Below are 12,540 nucleotides of genomic sequence, written 5' to 3'. Positions count from 1 at the left end.
GTACACCATGGCCAAGAGTGGGATTCATCCGAGACTGACAGCTGCCAATCTGACGACAGAGGTCAGGTGTTTGAGTTGACGAGACACGGGTGGTTGAATTAGTGGTATGGTCTAGTTCCTGAACTTTACATAGCTACTTGGAAATGAATGAAACGTTGGCTGCATCACTGAACCAGCAGGTGGAAACCGTCTAACAGCAGCCAAACTCCATTAGCCACCTCGTTACTGGATTAACTTTCGTCAAACTGGCTGCAGTTTGTCTTGAAGTTTGTCTTTGCCTTACCTCCGGCTGTGTTCACCTCGAGCCCGGCACAGTCAACGTTTACGGTAACAATAAAAGCCATCTGTTCATCAGGAAGACTCCATAAACCAGCAGCTCCGGGTGCTCTGCTCAGCTCAGACGTGACTTCTTTCTCCTCATATATTTTGAATGTTGTGACTAACACACAAAAAAAGTTCAGTTTACCTCCACTGTATCGGTGCAGCGGGCAAACAAACCCAGTCTTGGGGTAATTTAGGTGAAACAACTCGTCTGACAGAAAAGAATACAATCTTTAAAATGAGAAAATTTAAACTCGTGTCACCCAGACGAGCAGCACAGAGAAGGTCAAGCACAGACTGAAACTTGCAAATAGCAGCGAAGATGTGAGGAGGGCTGTCGGTACATTTCATCACCTCCAATTACTGCAGCTCAGTAACCAGGGTGATCTGGAAACAGACAGGCTGAACGTGTCGGCATATCTACAGCTTGGGCTGTGTGTGTGTGTGTGTGTGTGTGTGTGTGTGTGTGTGTGTGTGTCAGTGTGTGTGTGCAGCTTGGTAGATGTGTGCAAGCATAAACAATATTTATGCTGTAATTAAATATATTCTAGTGGGTTTTTTTTATCATTTAGTCTGTCAGAAGGAGCTCGGGTCAAAGCTCTCTCAATTCCCTCATTTCAAAATATATAATGAAGTTTATAAAAGTGTACCTTGTGGTTTTTAAAGATGTTAAGAGATGTTGCAAAAGAAAAACTCAATTATGAAAAAGTTTGTTCAGTTTTAGTAAGTGAAGGAATCGCAGCCTTTGGAGGTCCTCTCCAGTTAAAAGCAGTGGTTGTATATTTAGTTCACTGCCATGTTTGCACCTTTTTTGTGTGACTGCTCCGAGCGCTTCGAGTTGAAAATCTGTCAGCTTTTCAGAAAGGCGTCGGTGGCGTCACTGTTGCTCTGGCCTCGCCGATAATATATATTCATATTTATGGCATTAAGCAGACGCTTGTGTCCAAGGCGACTTACAGTAACTCATGCATGCATTCATACATCGATGGTGGTGGGCGACCAGCACACCAGGACCAGTTTGTGGTTCAGTATCTTGGACATCAAAGATACTTTGACATGCAGACCAGGTGAAATATATTATTATTTACCAGGTTTTTTCATTCTTTACTGCAAACACTTTTCCACTGTCGACCACTGGAATGATCCGACTGCATGAATGTGAATCGTGACGCTCACACAGGGACCTACTCATACAAACATTGCTCCACGGCTCAGCTAGAGGCCGGCCACAGGGCACCACCGAGTACAACCCTGATCCCAAAAAAGTTCCTGTAACACACAAAACAAAAACTGATAATATCGTTTTCTGATACACACTTAGTTGAAAGTGGTACTGAGGCAATATTTCTTAGTGTTTTGCAAATATCTGTTTATTCTGAATTTGATGCCAGCAGCACTTTTCAAACAAGTTGGGAGAAAAGACGGGGGAAGTGGTGAAACGCTCCAGAGAAACCTGCAGGGAACATTCCACAGGTAAACAACAGGTGACAGTTGCTGTGTCTCATTTCAGGTCTGCATCCTCTTTCCTGGCTGCGTCACCAGATGTTTTACCCTTACGTCACGATTTCTGCCGCCATTTTTTCTCTTTCTTTCTTATTTTTCGGGCAGGCAAAGAATCTTGAGTTATGTGAGGCCACAAAGGATAGTAGTGGTGCATCTTCCAAAAACAGAGAGAAGAAGGAGCATTTGTGAGACGCATCTGGACCATCTGCAGACCCTGAACAGAGACACAGCAAGTGTCATGACTGGGTATGAAAGTCAATGAGGGGTCGATGTTCACACTTTAGCAAAGCTGTTGTTGGTTGCATCCCGTCACATCGAAGCAGAGAGGGTGAAGCAGAGGAGTGAAGTGGATGAAGTTTTATTTTTGGTCACAGCAACAAAAAGAACATGCAGACAGGAAGAAGCATCAGTGGAAACAGAAAAACAGGCTCAGGGATCGTGGAAACTCAGCAGGTGACTGAACAAAGACTGAACAAAGAGGCTGGACTGGAGGTGCAGGAGGAGGGAGGCGCAGAAACACAGGTGAGAGGGGGAAACACTAGAAAACAGGGACGAGACAGCGCCGAGGGAAAGGGCTAACGACAAAGATGCAGCGCAGGTGTGGAGGCACAGCGGACCGCGGAGCAGCTCAGGTAACAATTAAGCTGATACAAGACAGGTGTGGAGGCGAAATCAGGCTGGTGACGAAAAACAGAAGACCGGAAAAAAAAACTAAAATGACGGGACCATGACAACATGTTTGTTGTCATCCATCTTTCTTGGACTCAAGAACAAGATATCACACCTGAAACCGTCTCTGCAGTTGACGAGACCGTAACAGATTCAAAAGATGTTTCTTTAAAATAAAACACATCTCAGTCGTGATGTGTTGAAACGTTGAACTGTTGAAAAACTCGTGTATGTCCTGCGTTGCATGCCATCAGCAGATTCACACTTTTGGAGCCACACCAGCGGATGGGATGACGTTTTAAGTGTATGTGGTGTTTATCTGATGGATGACCCACAATCAAGCAAAGCTGGCGTCGCCGTGCAGTGTAATTGAGAGGATAGTGTCACAGTGCTCTCCTGCCAACAGCGAGCATACTGTTGATTTGTTAGTGGAGCTCGCTGACAGGCAAAATAGTTGGTGTTCTGCCACACTTGGCTCTTGGCAACAGACTCGCTGTCATTTGCATTTAAGGCTGTTTTTTTTTTTTCTGCGGAGACAAGTTCATTTGTGAAACTCTGTAAACAGAATGACAGTGAGTGTGTGTGGCGGCGTCGGGACTGTGTGTTTGCTCACAGAGGTGCAGAAGGTTGGTGTCCATCAGGGAGGAGACTGATCTGTATTCATGTGACACAAACACAGGTGTCCACAGCTGATGGCATTTTTTTTTTTTAAGTGAAACCCAACTTATTACAAGACCTTGACGCTTCTCCTCGTAGCCACTCAAGACTTTTTTTCTGTTTTGACATCCGCTCGGAAGAGTTCAAGGTAACAAACTGTGAAGCAAAGAAGAGTCAAAGTAAACGGCTTTATCATTTAATCTTCTGTAATCTCAGCTTTGTTCTTGTGAAGAGGGTTGTTTGTGCTGCGAGGAGAGAAAGAACAGAGAAACAAAAACATGACAAAGTTCATCCTCGAGTGCGACGGAACATTTTCATTTATCGCAGCGGTGCACCTTTAATTTAGCAGTCGATTATAATTGTTGAGGTAACAGCAATTTCTTGTTGCATGGGATTTAACATTACCTGCATACTTCAACTTTTTTTCAATCATATGTTTATTGGGAGGTTTACTGATATGCACACATTCAACACAAGACAAGAGAATTATTGCTCCATATTTCAACATCCCTCCTCTTCAACTCAACTCTCGCCCGTGGTCAATGAAAACATCAGTGTTTAACCTCCTCTCTGAAGTGTGTGTGTACTTTCATTCTCTGGAGCTATTTCTTCATCTTTCATTCAGTGATGTGATGACCCTTCCTTCTTTTTTCAGGTTTGTTGAGACCAATCAAGAAGCAGCTGTGAGTTTCTGCATCGTTGTTTCCAAAAACAAGTTTCTGAAAATGTTCATAGTTTTACTTCAGGGCCTCAACACACCGCAGACAATCAGGTGGAGAGGTTTGGGCGGGGGTGGGGGAGTGGTCGGTGTAAATGTTGGGCTGATGAGGAGATGGGAGACAGGTGAACAAGGTGTGTGTGGGAGTGATGGCTGACGGCAGTAAACACAGAGGACAGGGAGGTAATTACAGGCTGTAAAAAGACAGACAGACAAATGACTGACAACAGGTAAAATACAACATGCGAGCAACGTTAAAAGAAAAGTCCAGTGATTTAACACAGCGGCAGGAATAGATAGAACCATGGAAACTTCTTCCAGTGCCACGTTCTGACTTATTGTCTCGATAGGTTAAAGCATGAAAACATCATGTTGAGGCTGGAAATCGTCCTGACGTCTCGTCAAAAACCTCCTGCAGTTTCACAACCTGAAGTAAAAAGCCTCCATCGTTACTTCCACGTCCCAACATTGAGTTAACTGATGATATGAACAGTTATGATATGTACAAATTGGAATATATCCATGTTTTGCAGAAATCTAACAATGTAGGACACGAGGATAAATACCAATCAATACTGCCATTCGTAGAGCTTCACTGCCGGTACGTCTAAAACACCTAGAATCAAGTTTTATAGATCTAATATATTACATTTTAGAGAAACTGAGTGGCCTAACCTGTCTATTTATTATCCCACTTTATCCTCTGTCCTCAAAGGACGCAGCATCCAGGAAGCAAGTTCTGCTTCACTGCAGACGCTGTGGATAAGATTGTCCCAGCTGAGCTGTGGCGCACCTGGAACTTTTCTGAAGGCAAAACTAACTGAAGCAAGAAAAGAATAACACCTTCAACACTAAGAAACAGGACTGCCCTTTTTGTCCTTTCCCCTCGCCAGGCTGCCATTCTCCACGGCTGGATCATCACAGACTCGCTAACAAACAGCGGATAGAAGTTGAGCAGTCTGACGCCACGGTCACGGACGTGGATCAGAAAATGGACGTGGCGCCCATCAAACTGAGCCAGATGTGAGTGGCCACATTTTCCCCTCAGCTCCCGACGGGCCTCAGACTAAAGTCTGCCTTGTGTTTTCTTCTGGCCTGGCAGCTTGTCATCGGAGGCCGACATCAAAGTGGATAAATCCTGAACATAAAGGAGGCGGATGATCCGGTCAACGAGGGCTTTTTCCCACCAAAATTAGCCTCTGTCCCAACACGGTCGATTTGTCGCCCGACCTCCTCTGGGGTGGTATCGCCTTTTTAAATTCAAGGCACAGCTATTTTTTTTTTTTTTTTTTTGTATATTTGCGAATGCAGCTCTGAATAAAACATGTCACTGCTCAGACATGTTCTCACACAGCCAGATCCTCTGACTGGTGGAGAAGGACCGTACTTCCAACCACTTCAGTCAGACTCTGCTCGGCATGAAGTTTATGATCAACATTTTTTAGCTCTGATCTGAATACAGGAAGAGTAAACTGCCGTCACTGCGTTCGACTGCTCTAGAGGTGAATGAATTTGCTTTCGAACATCAAGGGAGTGTTGACAGCTTTACAATGCTATATCTCTCTGTGTTACGCTCCTCGTAGAAGGAGCTCTAAAGCTCGCCTAAAAGGCAAATTTCTCATAAGGCTCCATGCCCCAGGAAATGTGACTATAAATTTGGCTAAGAATTACCCTCGGAGATAAATGTCCTCAGTCTGGAATTATAGGAAGCCGGCAGAGGAAATCTCAAAGCTCACGCTTGGTTTGGTTTAGTTTAGCGACACAGAAACATATGTTCAACTCTCAGATTAAGCTTGAATCCTCCATCTGGGAAAACGTGAAAACAAAAATGTTTGCAGGGGAAAATTTTGTGTAAAACCGAGTAAAAAAACTGATATAAAACCTGAGAACACGCAAATATATTGAACACTAACAGCTGCGACTGACAGCGACCACAATGACAGTAAAACTATAATGACACATGAAACCGCTCATGTATCAGAATTTGAATAAAACAAGGCATGAGCTGATAAAACACGATAATCCACACGTGACGCTAACAGCAGATTAGAACGACACATTTTTCAACGTGACAGTCACGTTACAATAACCTGCTAATGCATAATAAATGCATCTTGTGTTTAAAGTGCAAAGAGAAATCAAAAACTCACCTGCAACATGGACATGAGGTGGTCGTGCACTTCAGCCTCTTGTGGTCTAAATGAGTATTACAAAAACAAACATGACAATTTTTTTTTTTTGTCTTAAAATAAAAGATTTTATTGCAATCAATTCCACACGGCAAAAAAACAAACATTATCCTGGCAAAACATTGTTTCCCACACAGGAGAGAAAATAATTTAGATCAGACAGAAAAGAAAACACAAACCATCTCACCTGCCCGTAGGAATAAAAAAAGAATAACACCAAACTATTTGCATACTTGTTCTGCTTTCTGCTTTGTAGGCGATCCTTCTTGTTTAATTGAAGACGGCGAGGACTGAGGTCATCATTTTGTTTTATTTAACAGCCAAAGTCTCCAGTCAGCTCCCTCAGGTTCAGGATTAAGCTCCCCTCGCAGCATTTTGGGACGAGATCTGGGCGCCTTTGCATTCTTCCCGTGGAATCAAATCATACAGATGGTACATTCATTCTTCAAGGCTGCTGCCTCTCCTTAAAAAATCAGCTCTGTCTAAAGAACAGTTGCCATACCAACAGTGCATTTCATAAACCAGCCTTCAGTGTGAAAAAGCTGATAAGTGACTACAACAACCAAGACAAGATGGTGTTTGTTTGAAAAAAACATGTAATAGACTACGAGGTATGTCATGTTCATCGGAGGGCAAACAGGTCTGTAATACTCTCACTGCTGTTTTGTTTCTGCAAAGAAGCAAAGCTATGTAATCAATGAAGCACTTAAGAGCACAATCACATGGCTCTCTTTCCATTGTGTGTTCACAAGGATGGAGATGTAATTGACATAAATACTCTGAAAGTGGCAGCTGGGATGTCTTTTGCCCTCCATGCAGTGAGAATGTCGTGTGATCGCTGCATGCTCACACTGTCGTCAGTAAACATCAGAGGAGCTAACTTCCTACATCACGTTTATTTTAGGAATGAATCCAACAAACTGGATATCAGACGACAAGTTAATATCAGTGGAAGCTGCTGATGAGCACGTGAGACAAAAAAGTTTTCTAGCTTCCAGTTTGTTCTTTCTGCATCACGTGTCCCGCTCCACCTACACCCGCCTCCTCAGTCCTGGACGGCTCATAAACTTTCCACTGGAGCAGCACTGACACATTCACAACACACAACTTTAATGATTTAAAAAATAATAATTACAAACAATATTTATTCCTCCAGATGATTTTGCAACCAACTCACTCCTCAAGAGCTGGCCAGGCTCAGCCCCACCAATCACATGTTTTACCGCTAAAAGATTATTTTCAACAATATTTAAATGGCGTGAGTGTGTCGGTTTTCACATCACTTATTTGATTTATTGTTAAGATAAAAATTCTGACTCGTGCAGCTGTAATATAATCAGTTTTTACACTGGACTAAAGTAGTTTTAGCTGCATACACACAGAGAATTTCCCATCCTGGCACAAGGATCAATCATCGTTTTTCTGTGGCTTCAGTCCAAAACACTTCAGCATCACAACCACAGGAGCCTTACACAACAGGAGTCCGACTACAACTGACACACGTACATGTCAATATTACTCTCCGAGGTCGACCTAAAACGTAAGCTCCTGCATAAAAGATGTCACATTTCTGAAAGATTAAATATGTTTTTCTCTCCCATCGGTGTACGTTTCAAAGTAAGATACCTCACCAGTGAGTTGCCTTTTTATTACAAAGTCTAACCTGGAGCTAATCAGTATGATGCACACAGTGAGAGCTTGTTTAGGCGGTAGGTTTTTACAAAATGCCACAGTAAAGCTGTGAACTGGCATCTCGAGGCCTCTGGATATTTTCCGAGGCGTGGAATAAGAGCATCCCTGCAGTTCTCAAGGCTGCACATTGAACTGTGGTCTGGTTGCTCATTATACTTGTGCTTCCCACAGGCGAAAGCTCTGACATCTTTCTCGTGGAGAAGACATGGAACTCTCTCTCTCTTTCTCTGGCTCTTTAGACTCTCTATATTCTTAATAGTCCAACGCCGCCTCCCATGACATTGAAGCCTGCAGCTTTAAACAGCATACAGCAGCAGTCATATATCATATCATCAGTACAGCAGAGGAAGACGATCAGGCACCATACTGCTACACACAGCCCTCACTATTGTCTGGTGAAACCAACATGTAGTCTTTAATCTAATTGCACGTATTGTCAATCAGTCTGAATAAGATCAGCAGCCAGCTTAGACGCCTCGAATGCAAATGTCAAGCGGTGCAGAGCATCATAAAGCCACGACCCCACAGCTCCCGCTGTTTACTCCGCTGGCTCTTGTGGGGGAAAGAAACCGGCAGGAGAAGACTTGTCTAAAGGTCAGTGTTGTTTTCCCCGAGTGTGTGAGATCAACCCGGCTCAAGGTAGCTGTGCTAAAGCCGGGCTTTATGTGAGTGATATATGCCACGATACCGGCAGCCAATCCAAAACCAGTCTGTGTCAAACCTGCAGCCGACTTGATGAACGTTGGATGACTACAACACGGTGTGTGAACAGCTCTCCTGGTGAAGTACATGCCTCCTGCAGACACTGAGACCAGAGGTTCAAATCCTCCCTGTGGCTTCTACTTGCATGGAGTAAAATTTGGCCTTAATAAAAACCTAAATTTTCAACTAAAGCTGTAGCAGCTACACCCATCCTTCCCCCTCTCTCCCTCTCCAGCACTGAGCCTGTGCAGTGTCCCATCAGTGTGCTGGGAGGATGGAAGGAGGTCACTGTGTGTGAGCTGCCAGCTGATTCACACAATATCCTGGAAAAAAAACAACTTTTAAAGCAACAGCTCCCCCTGCTGACACGGACACAAAGGAAAAGCCAGCACGGAAACCACTTGAAGTCAGTGTGTACAATAAATGTCTTCTGATGTTCCTGGGCTTGTATACACATGAACATACAGCATAAGAATATAAAGAACATGACTTTCTGTCTTTCAACCATTTTTGATATTAGTTTTAAACCAATATACTCATAGTATTTGTAGGGATAACATCCACCTGTAAATATAAATTGTGTCTTCTCACGCTGAAGATCTTGGTTTCACCATGAGCTGTTCGAACTGTTCAAGGGGAGAAAAACCATGTAGTGTCTCGTGCGGTAAACACACATTGGTCATAAAAGAACTACAACAGTTCGACATTACCTGAGATGTACTTTAATTATTTATTTAAGTTAGAATCAGTATTAAGCTGATGGCTTCTACCCTGTCTGTTGACTACTGAACAACAGAGGTCTTGTAAAGTTATGAGTGTTGTTCATGTTGGCTCTTATTTTGTAAGCAAAGAGTGGAAGTTGTCATGGCACAGGTCCGGAGGTTGTGCATATTTTCAGTGTAAAGCTTCAGTTTGATTTTGCTCTCAGTGAGTCAGCTTCCACACGATTATATCTGGATTTACTGTTTATTTTTTCCTGAAGTTTTTCTGCCTCCAGCCTGAGTTCAAGAGTCTTCTCAGAGCCCAGCGAGGTGAGCTGGTGTCTTTATTATCCCTCACTCCTTCGTTTAGCTTCACTTTAACTCATTTAACTGGAGATATTTAGATATTTAAAGAATCCTGGCTCTTATATCAACAAGATGTTATTTCAGATCTGAACTTCGACCACCTGTTTTACTATAGAACACATTTGTAAAATCTGTCTATATTTTTTACAAATGGAATTGACTCTTAACAGCCCATTGAAGGCACGTGGTTTGCTCACGTGATCATGCATTCATTTGTCTTTTTTCTTTCTGCTCGTCTCTGGCTAAGCGCTGTGAGTGACCCGCTGCTGACGGCTCAGGGGCCTGAATGAATTTCCAGTTTTAGAGAAACCAAAAGTTGTAGCTCCTTCAGCAGGATGCTGATGAGACCAAGACTGCTTCTGTTTCTGGCTTTATTCGCCCAAGTTTTAAAGACCCAATGTCGGTCCGCCAACTCTGACAAAGGTAAGATGGCTTTAAGACTAATCCTATTTCTGAAACATGGCATGAGATCTAATATTTGCCATATTCAGCAACAGAACCTTCAGTGTTTGTAGGTTTAGTTGTCAGATGTGTGTACTTTTGAACTATTGCACATGTTTGTCTTTGCATGTTTGCTTTTCTGCTTCCAGTAATGTCTCAGCTAACCTTTGTGTATATTTTGTTTGTGTTGCAGAGCGCTCTCCTCACAGGCCGATCCTGCAGGCCGGCCTGCCAGCTGATCGCACCGCAGTGGTGGGCAGCGATGTGGAGTTTAAGTGCAAGGTGATCAGCAACCCTCAGGCTCACATCCAGTGGCTGAAGCACATCAAGGTCAACGGGAGCTCAGTTGGTCCTGATGGAACACCGTATATTCGTGTCCTGAAGGTAGGAGCTTCTTGTGACCAATCCTGCTGCAACAAGCCGGTTACAAGCAGTTTTTCTTAGATACCCAGTACTGTGTCTAAAGCTGCATTTTGATTTGTTTCCCCTCTTGGGCCTCTTGTCGGGTCTGCTTCATTTCTTATTTTCTAGACCTCCGGCCTTGACACCACAGACAAGGAAATGGAAGTCCTCCACCTGAGAAATGTGTCTCTTGATGACGCTGGGGAGTACACCTGCTTGGCGGGAAATTCTATTGGGATCTCCTATCACTCTGCCAGGTTGACTGTTGTTGAAGGTATCAGCTGTTTTGTCTGATATTTTCTTTTTTCTGTCTCCTGTCCACCTTCACATTTGTTCTCAGCGTGGCTCCTGCTCCATCTAAACTGTCAAAACTCTTCTTTTAAAATAAAAAAAAGATTATTATTGTTATTATTGCTGATATTGATGCTCCACTCTGATAGCAACAGAAGGAGAGAGAAAGAAAGTGGACACCATGCCGCCGCAAAGTCCCCCATGCCGGATTCAAAATCAGTCAACCAGGGCGAAGACCGGGCCTGAAGACACGGCACGCACTCCACCAGGTGAGCCACTGGGCGGCCATTTCGTAGATTAAGCCTGTTATGGTGTGGTGTGAGGGAGCGATTCATGTAGAGGAAGGAGGTGATTACTCCTCCACGTGGAGACCTGTCCTGTGACTGTAATCCACAGTCCTGCTCCCTCCGTCACCGTTGTCCCCTGAGTTTCTCCTCACCTCAGCTGAGGTAATGAACTCCTCGGTCAGAAAACCCTGGAAAGTTGTCATTCTGCCAGACGCTTGGCTTGTTGGTTTATTTAAGGGAGCTAAGGAGTCAAAATGGTGCTAAATATTAAGAGTACAAGCAGAATGTGGCTCACACACCTGCTCATAACACAGAATCAGATCAAATCACGCAGCCGACCTTGTTTGTTCTCTGACCATCAGTTTCCAGTAACAAAACATTGACTCATAGTTTTTATTTGTCAGGAGCATGTATTCCTACTCACCATACGTGTTTGCTTTTCTGCTCAGCAGACATATGAACTAACTTTGTGTATGATTTGTTTGTGTGGCAGAGCGCTCTCCTCACAGGCCGATCCTGCAGGCCGGCCTGCCAGCTGATTGCACCGCAGTGGTGGGCAGCGATGTGGAGTTTAAGTGCAAGGTGATCAGCAACCCTCAGGCTCACATCCAGTGGCTGAAGCACATCATGGTCAACGGGAGCTCATTTGGTCCTGATGGAACACCGTATGTTCATGTCCTGAAGGTAGGAGCTTCTTGTGACTGATCCTGCTGCAACAAGCCGGTTACAAGCAGTTTTTTTCTTTGATAGATATCTCATTTTGGTGCATGTTGATTTGTTTCCGCTCTTGGGCCTCTTGTTGGGTCTGCTTCATTTGTTATTTTCAAGACCTCCGGCCTTGACACCACAGACAAGGAAATGGAAGTCCTCCACCTGAGAAATGTGTCTCTTGATGACGCTGGGGAGTACACCTGCTTGGCGGGAAATTCTATCGGGATGGCTTATCACTCTGCCAGGTTGACTGTTGTTGAAGGTATCAGTTGTTCTGTCGCTTTTATTTATTTGTATTGCCTTTGCGACATCCAGCTGTTGAGCAAGCTGCTTATTCAAAAAGTACCAGCATGTCGGCATAACCCACACAACCCGTCGTCCTCCCTGAATCACTGAATGAACACTTGCTTATGATGCACTGCCACGTCTCACAGTGTTGTTTTCTCTGTGTCTGTCTGTTCTGTTGGTCTGCAGGTGAACCGGAGGTGAAGCCATAGCAGCCAGTCTCTCTGCAACACTTCCTTCAGTCTCTGGTTTCTAAAATGAACTCACAAAATGTCATGAAAAGGAAATATGCTGCCACATTTTCCTTAATAAAAAGAAAAACACAACCATGCACTGTCTGAATTTAAGTTTCTCACTTTTTGTCAAAGACGGGCGTGATTGCCGCTGGACAAACTAAATAAAACTTACCAAAAAAGTTGTGGTTTGTCTTTCCACACTTACCTCTGGCTTGGACAAAATAAATCCTGAAATCACAGAGTCAGGTGTTAAAATATTCAAGCTCTAAGCATAATTTTCACCTGCTGCTGACGTCCGACTTTCTCCTTCTCCTCTGACGCTTCGCTCCTCTTCTGTCGCCTAACCGTCCCTCAAGAGTCATAGTCCTG

The 12,540-nt window shown here is 43.9% G+C and overlaps 1 protein-coding gene and 3 long non-coding RNA genes across 9 annotated transcripts; 2 read left to right on the top strand and 2 right to left on the bottom strand.

Moving 5' to 3' along the window:
• The first annotated feature begins 2,514 nt into the window (after positions 1-2,514).
• LOC119019634 lies at positions 2,515-7,374 on the top strand. Of its 3 annotated transcripts, none has more exons than XR_005075113.1 (6): positions 2,515-3,119; positions 3,207-3,298; positions 3,806-3,833; positions 4,402-4,469; positions 4,584-5,370; positions 6,314-7,374. It is a non-coding gene; the product is annotated as an uncharacterized LOC119019634 (long non-coding RNA). The 3 variants fall into 3 exon arrangements; XR_005075112.1 differs by adding an exon at positions 4,219-4,300 and having other exon boundaries at positions 2,515-3,298; XR_005075111.1 differs by having other exon boundaries at positions 2,515-3,298.
• LOC119019635 lies at positions 3,107-4,179 on the bottom strand. Its single transcript, XR_005075114.1, has 2 exons — positions 3,556-4,179; positions 3,107-3,395 (listed from the first exon to the last, which is right to left on the bottom strand). It is a non-coding gene; the product is annotated as an uncharacterized LOC119019635 (long non-coding RNA).
• Positions 5,143-6,416, bottom strand: LOC119019636. The gene is made up of 2 exons (XR_005075115.1): positions 6,291-6,416; positions 5,143-6,064 (listed from the first exon to the last, which is right to left on the bottom strand). It is a non-coding gene; the product is annotated as an uncharacterized LOC119019636 (long non-coding RNA).
• A 1,969-nt stretch (positions 7,375-9,343) lies between the features above and the next one.
• Positions 9,344-12,266, top strand: LOC119019745 (fibroblast growth factor receptor 1-like). 4 transcript variants are annotated; one of them, XM_037098588.1, is made up of 8 exons: positions 9,344-9,482; positions 9,766-9,941; positions 10,153-10,343; positions 10,491-10,635; positions 10,808-10,921; positions 11,433-11,623; positions 11,768-11,912; positions 12,125-12,266. In XM_037098588.1, the coding sequence occupies exons 2-8, from the start codon at positions 9,854-9,856 to the stop codon at positions 12,145-12,147; spliced, it is 897 nt and encodes a 298-aa protein (XP_036954483.1). In that variant the 5' UTR covers positions 9,344-9,482; positions 9,766-9,853; the 3' UTR covers positions 12,148-12,266. The 4 variants fall into 4 exon arrangements, with proteins under 4 accessions (XP_036954483.1, XP_036954480.1, XP_036954481.1 ...); XM_037098585.1 differs by having other exon boundaries at positions 10,802-10,921; XM_037098586.1 differs by having other exon boundaries at positions 9,358-9,482; positions 9,760-9,941; positions 10,802-10,921.
• The last annotated feature ends 274 nt before the right edge of the window (positions 12,267-12,540 follow it).

The sequence above is a fragment of the Acanthopagrus latus genome, chromosome 5 (assembly GCF_904848185.1).
Source record: "Acanthopagrus latus isolate v.2019 chromosome 5, fAcaLat1.1, whole genome shotgun sequence".
Classification (NCBI taxonomy): domain Eukaryota; kingdom Metazoa; phylum Chordata; class Actinopteri; order Spariformes; family Sparidae; genus Acanthopagrus; species Acanthopagrus latus.
Note: the sequence above shows the minus strand (reverse complement) of the source record. Positions and strands in the feature narration are given on the sequence as shown.